Source organism: Primulina eburnea, chromosome 14 (genome assembly GCF_022965805.1).
Source record: "Primulina eburnea isolate SZY01 chromosome 14, ASM2296580v1, whole genome shotgun sequence".
In the NCBI taxonomy this organism is placed as follows: Eukaryota; Viridiplantae; Streptophyta; class Magnoliopsida; order Lamiales; family Gesneriaceae; genus Primulina; species Primulina eburnea.
The window spans coordinates 132,768-139,840 of NC_133114.1; the positions used below are offsets into that span (position 1 = coordinate 132,768).

Below are 7,073 nucleotides of genomic sequence, written 5' to 3' on the forward strand. Positions count from 1 at the left end.
CGATTTCAACACCCGTTGGGGCACGGTTTGACGGCCACGTGTTAGTCACCCACTGAAACATCCTGGGCAATATAAAATCGTCCACATCTCTTCTCCTTGCAAACTTTTGTGCCACGCTCGGATAACATTCATAAGCGAGGATCTGCAACATAAATTTCAAACATTGTTACTGGTACAAATAAAGATAACAAATCCACTTTAACATTAAAAAAATAATATAACTGCAGAGGTAAAACAAGACCACCGACAAGGAAGCTGCCCTCAACTTCGTTCCGACCCTGTGCCTCGGTGAGGTAATTATATCGCCCTAAAAGGTCCTTCTTCAAACATCGGATCACATCCCGATATACTACTCTACCCCAGAGATAATGGTTGAACCTATCCAAATCATCTACAAGCCTCAATTATTTAGGGTCGTTCTTCGTCGTCTTTTTCCTAGTCGTTTCACCGAATACGACACAAAAAAAGTATAGACTAGCCATCTTTATCTTCTCCATGTCTATATCAGTCTCATTCTGCTCTTGGACAATAATCTTTCCCTCCAAATCACTCAAAACAATCTCAGCCTTATCGAGAAAGTGTGTGGTGCCAAATACACCTCTATCTGGTAAATCTTCGGGCTCTATAGCGAAATCGAGACCCGTTATTAAACAATACTCTAACAAAGAAAATCTAGCAGGCCTTTTGCGCACCACCATCCACAAATCATCACCACTACTGTCAAGTATCTGGTTACTCATTAAATACCGTAGAATTTGGCTGGAAATGTTAAAATCTCTATAATACCTAACTAAATTACCAAAAGGCGACTGTTCGAAAAAATGGGTTACCTCATCGTTGTTCAAATAACGATGAATTTTCTTAGCAATCTCTTTATATCTCGATTGAATTATCAATTTACATCGAAAAATTGCATCCCTGCCTAGTTTTCTCGGCAAATAGACCTGTGAAAAAAAAAACTTAGTAAAGTTATGAAAAAAAATTGGTCGACCAAATGTGGTCGATCATAAAACCACATATGGTCGACCAATATATTTGGTCGACCATGTGAAAAATTGGTCGAAAAACTTTTATGGTCGAACACAAATGGTCGACCATGGTGGAAACCCACAGTCGATAACGCACACACATGCATCAAACATAAGAAAAAAAAACGACTAAAATTCAGAAGAAACAAATGAAATAAACGCGAAAATTACCATATTTTCGTTTGTCATTCCTTCGGTTGAAATTGGGTCGCCTCAATGGAAAGGTTTTTCTGGGAACGGAGGGTTTACGGTGGAATAGGGTTCTCTGCTCGTTTTTTGACAAAGAATATGTTTAATCGTGTGTTTTACCGATTTTCAACTTAAAACATAGGGACATTTAGGTAAATTTTATTATGGATCTTTTTTAAAAAAAAAAGAACACAAGAGACTCGGTTTCCCTAATCTTCCCCTGACATTCATTTCCCCTTTCAATAACACCCTTCTCCTCTTGTAAATTCTAATTCAGAAATTTCGGTGCACCGCAAAACGGGTCGACCCTAATTTATCTGAAGTGTATTGTATCGGTATTGGAGATCGTTAGTTCTCTGGGTCCTAGCCCCATTGTGATCTTCCTCTGTTAAACGAAGATTAAAGGTTGGAGAATTATGCCGAGAGTGACCCACCTGCTGCGAAGAGCTAGTAAATCAATTCAAGATTTGGATTTGCTCAAAGTTTTGGAATCCGAACTCAACCATGAACTTTCTTCCGTCCGATTCCAGGTACCCATTCCATTATTAGAAATTTAACGATAAAAAATGTGTCTATGAGTCTGTCTTGTTTGAAGCTAATCCGATTCCATTTACTGTCATGGACGAATTGTGTGGACAATAGGAATGAATATATTATTAATCCCTAAGAAAAGGTTGAATCTTTGAAAATTGTGCAAGTATAAATAGGCAATTGAGACGCTTTTTCTTTCCCCTTGCGTATTGAATGAAATCTCTCCCTGCTACTCATCCTGTTTTATAGATAGGCAAATTGAGTTGACAGTTTTAGAACTCATGAGGAAATTCTTTGATCTTTTTGCTCACAAATGCGAACTCGGTTTGGGATTTGTTAGGTAACTTGTATCTTGAATGACTGAAATTTTATTGTTCCCCTCCTCTAGCCGTCCTTAGTTGTGAAAATTGGCAAATTGCTTAAAAAGAAAAGAAGACCAAATCAAATCGTTTTAGATTGTCATTAGACCAAAAATTTGAGTTGTATTAGAAGGCAAGACGTGCATTTATCTCTCAAATGGTTTCAATGTATTGCAAGAGCACTTCTTGGTTTCAGGTAGGAAAAGCCTTGGGTGTTGATGGAAAAGGAGTTGGCATTGCCGATCAGTCTGATTTGAGACATGAATATTTGCCTGTGAAAAAGTAGGGTTCTAGGAAATTTATAGAATTGCCAACAATGGTGAGCTTCATTGTTGAATTGGCTACATTTTGGATATTTTAATTTTTATACGTGCTAAAATGAATACAGGGCTGTGGAATTGGTTCCTCTGGAGATTTCATATTAGAGTGGGACTCGCCATGGTCCCAAGATGTGGTTTTGCGGAAAAAAGGTTCAGCCGGGGAAGAAGTTGCCGTTTCAGCTTTGTTGGGTCGTGAGGCATTTCAAGGAGACAGTAAATTTCCGAGAGAAGCTTTGATGAAAATTTGTGTGAAAAAGGCAGGGTTGAACTCCATCTTGCACTTCGACTGTGTAGCATCTAGTATTGGAGAAGATAGGTCTGACTTTGACATTCGGAAAGCACAATATATTCAATCGATATCATGTCTTGACTCTTCAGTGTATAAAGGCCCTATATTCAGGTATTTAATGTCTATATTCTGTTGTCTTTTCAGTTGTTGCAATAGAGTTGTTTAAATGAGGAAGTATCAGATGGTGCAAAAATTCAGAAATATAGTATTCATAAGATTGGTTCAACAGTCCCACTACTTTCTGCTGATGTAATAACTGACCAAATCATTAATGCGAGATAAACATCATACTTAAAACATTTCACAGGGTGACATGTAGTGGAATTGTAAAAATCGTTTCCTGTATATACGAGTTCTTAAGCAGATAAGTCACCTAGAAGAGAGAAGAGAGGGAAATGAGAAGGGTGTGAAAGTTCTCATGCTTGCTCTTCACTCAGCTTTTACGTTTCCATTTATTCTTGTTTCTAACGCTTTTGGTGAATATAAATTTATCTGGTTTGAATGAAATCGATCCTTACATATATCCTCGAAGAAAGATGTTTTTAGATGACTTTATATACAAGCTAACAAATTCTTTGGCTTGAAATTTTCAGAGTAATTTTTTAATCTTTGTAGAATTTTTCAGTGTTGATTTCTTATCTTACTGATATCCTTTATACAGTGACTTGGATCCGACACTCCAACGTGAGCTGAAGCAATTTCTTGCATCAAGAGGAATCGAGGAAAATTTTACAAACTTTGTCCTCCTTCACTTACACAGAAAGGAGCAAGATCAATACATGAACTGGCTGCAAAAGTTAAAAGACTCGATGGATGATGAAGATACGTGCAATGACCAATGTTCTAAAAAGCGGTAGGCGGTTGTTGGGCGCCACCCACTGCCTAATGCCTAGGCGGTTTTTACTTTTATCTAAATATCAAATTTTTCTTGTTTATCTGCATATTTCTCCAATAATTCCTCTATATCAAATTCTAACTCAAAATTAATGGCACGCCATCTTTATCCTTCTTTTCTAAAAAATAAAAAAATACAAAAGTTTTATATATTACATTAGGCGTTCACCTAGGCGGATCTGAGAATCAGGACGGTGGGCGACCGCTCTGCACTTAGAAGCTGCCTAGATGAAATTTATGCTTTCGTAGTACGCAAATATTAGAGGGTCTTTCTTGCCGACAACAGTTTCAAAACTTTGCTTTAGTTTTGGGTTAAAGTAATGTGCTAAACCACTCGATTCTCAAACATGACGAACTTGTTAAATTAAAACAAAATAGTCAAAAATAATTGCTGAAATTTAAGTTGCATCCTCGTTCAATTATTTCGAGATAGACATTCAATTTTGTTGGAGTAACCCGACAAGCAGTTGGGCATGAATCATGCAGACACAAATGATTGATCGAAGCTGCTCTCAATTTTGTGGACCAAAAACACGAATAGTCTTCATTCAGCACTCTTCACCTAAAGAGTTTAGACCTTCATGGGTTGTTAGTCTTAATATGATGGAGAGAAGGCGGTTTCAGTTCAAAAGTCGTTTTCTCGAATGGAAACTATAATTGGGTTTTAGCAGTGAATTTGTTTAGAGGAGCAGAAAAACTTGTGATGATATTAAATATCATGGTTTCTTTAATATTCAAAATTAGTATTTTTTATGAGGGATGTGGAGACCATAAACCATTCATTTCAATGTAGTAATGGGATTGACTAAGATTTGTTTCAATCATCAAAATAATGTTTTAGTGCGATATGTATCTGGATATTTTGAATCTTTATGGTTATTATTATTGATGGTACCACCATTTAATATTAATTTCCAGTATATATCTCTACATGTTATATAACGTTAATCTAACTGCCAAACAAAGAAACGGCTAACCGACCAACTAACTACACCTCTGTTCTTTTGCCTGACAGTTGAAAATTATTTTATATATAATAAATCGAGGTATTATTTGATATACATATGTATATAGAGATATTTGTATCGAAATTATTATTATTATTATTATTATTATTATTATTATTATTATTATTATTATTTAAACAAATATATATATAGACACACAGTTTTGATATTCTATACACCTACTGTGCATATTTATGTGAGCACCGATGATGTGACACTTATCTATTAGATGTACAATTTTGATATGTTCATTACATATAATAGATGAGTGTCACATCATCGGTTGTGACATAAATGTGTATGGTGAGTGTATAACATATCAAAAATATATATATAGTTTTGTTATGCTGCTCACCAAACATGCCAACCCCTATGCTCACAATAAGATGACACTCACGTATTGGATATACAATTTTGATATACATCATCACATCCAATAAGTGAATGATACATCATCGGTGGACACAGAGGTGGGTACGATTGGTGAACAACTTGCAGCAGAATAAAAAAATAAACAAATCACTAACTTAATTAAAATAACTAAAAAATAATTATGCAAAAATATAAATACTTGTGTGTGATGTCTTGGAGCAAAATAATCACTAGAAAACATAAAGTTAGCTGATTCAATGAAAAACTAATTTCCTCAACCATGTGAGAAAACAAAATGAATCCTAAAACAAATAACCAGACTTAAAACGAAACCAAGGAATGCAAGACGATGTGCCAAAAATTGTTGTCTTCATATGTCTCCAACACTCAACGGCAACACAATATAATTACGATGCTTCGTCTTTGTGAGTTCTTTTGTACATTCTCGCGTGTATTTCTTGTCTCTATTTTCTGGCATTTTCAACCGATGCATCTCTTGTGTATCAATTATTCTTTAATATATATAGGCTTGTGTTTATCTTGATAGGCTTGAATATGGATGCGATCCGAGAAAAAAGATGAGCCGGGTCGGGCGCTCCATCGGATCTACTATCAAGATGATGAGGGAAATAGGAGCAGTGTGAATATCTGAACAATAGGTTTCCTTCTCGGGTAATTATAGAGACCTACGATCAAGAAGATAAGTGAATGGACGCTGGAAGAGTATCCGGTTTGGTCACTCTGATGCTTAAGTCAGTGTGATTCAACAAATGGACCAATGTAACCAAGTGATGGTTGTGATATTGTTGTGGATGAAAGGATTTGAATAAATGAGTAATGAATGCTAGTGTATTCAATATGTGAATGAATTAAATGCAAACAAAGAATCTGGTATTTATAGTAGGGGAAGTAATGATGACCTCGTTCTACGTGCTACCTACTAATTATAGCATGGCAGCTGATCATATCATATATTCTGACACACCAAGTCACACACTAGTCAAATCCTCCTGGTCTGATTTGGCCAACCACTTGGATCGGTTTTAGAGATAGGACAACCGCTCACATCTTATTTTACTAGCACACTAGAGTGCGGTGCTCACATCTTGGTAGCCCGAGGAAGACGTTCCCAAGAACTTTCACGAGAGCCCGAGCATCCAATAGCCTGGGGAGAAAACGTCTCGGGCGTTCACCTGCCCGGCCTCTGATGAACCCTTCCTACAAATTTACCCTGATCTGGGCCATCCATTCAGTATCCCCGGTCGTTCATGACCCGGGCTCTTATGGGAGCATCGTCAATTGTCTCGGGTCATCCATGACGGCTATCCCGAGGGTATCATCACTCCCTCCTTAAATAGTCGGGCTAGATTCATACTCACTGTCTCGATTAGTCTTGTGTGCCTGGTCATGGAAAATATTTTGTCGTTTAGCTTTCTCGGGCTAGTAGGAATGCTGTTATTTCATTGGTGCTGACGTAAGCCCTAGAATCTTGAGCTGCCATAAATTTTTCGTATTCCGATAAAATGAATCATCATAACGCCTCGTATTTTGAGCCTGTCTTTTCACATTCCCCGTACATTTCCCCACGTAAATCGAAACCGCCCAATTGCTTTGCGATCAACGGCTCAGATTAATCATTTTCTTCCTATATATATATCTTTGTCCTAGGTTTACTTTGGACTTTTCGCCTCTTGCTCCTTAATTCTCTTCAACTTCATCTTCCTCCTCCGGCGACGTGTTTTCTTAGCTCTGGCAATCTTTGTTATCAGTCACTCATCACCATATTCACCTCGTAAGTTCATCTTTCCTTATTCTCTGCCTCATCTCCTTTTCTTTTTTAGTTATGTCGAATATCACTTCTTCCACCTCTGGTAAGAACGTCAAGGGCTTGTCGAAGAACAACTCCCCGACCACTTATGAGACTTCCGTCCACATCCCTATAGTCATCCCCATTCCAACTTTTCGCCATCTTCCAAAGAACAAAAAAGCATGGCATCTTCTTCCAGACCAGCTGGTTCCTGGGGTAGAGGGAAAGACAAGGTTACAACGCCATTGTGGTTCTCTACAGTAACTTCTACCCTTCA

General features: G+C 37.3%; 1 protein-coding gene across 2 annotated transcripts; it reads left to right on the top strand.

The window, feature by feature from the left end:
- Positions 1-1,448: 1,448 nt before the first annotated feature.
- Positions 1,449-3,708, top strand: LOC140813135 (uncharacterized protein At2g39795, mitochondrial). Of its 2 annotated transcripts, XM_073171584.1 has the most exons (4): positions 1,449-1,747; positions 2,304-2,426; positions 2,496-2,827; positions 3,378-3,708. In XM_073171584.1, exons 2-4 carry the CDS (start codon positions 2,424-2,426, stop codon positions 3,571-3,573), a joined length of 531 nt encoding a protein of 176 aa, XP_073027685.1. In that variant the 5' UTR covers positions 1,449-1,747; positions 2,304-2,423; the 3' UTR covers positions 3,574-3,708. The 2 variants fall into 2 exon arrangements, with proteins under 2 accessions (XP_073027685.1, XP_073027684.1); XM_073171583.1 differs by lacking the exon at positions 2,304-2,426.
- Positions 3,709-7,073: the final 3,365 nt, after the last annotated feature.

Excerpts from the sequence above, each read along its gene's own strand:
- LOC140813135 (XM_073171583.1), top strand. The coding sequence starts at position 1,634 with ATGCCGAGAGTGACCCACCTGCTGCGAAGAGCTAGTAAATCAATTCAA. Across the intron at positions 1,748-2,495 it reads TTTCTTCCGTCCGATTCCAG|GGCTGTGGAATTGGTTCCTC; the intron begins GTACCCATTCCA and ends AAATGAATACAG. Across the intron at positions 2,828-3,377 it reads TATAAAGGCCCTATATTCAG|TGACTTGGATCCGACACTCC; the intron begins GTATTTAATGTC and ends TCCTTTATACAG.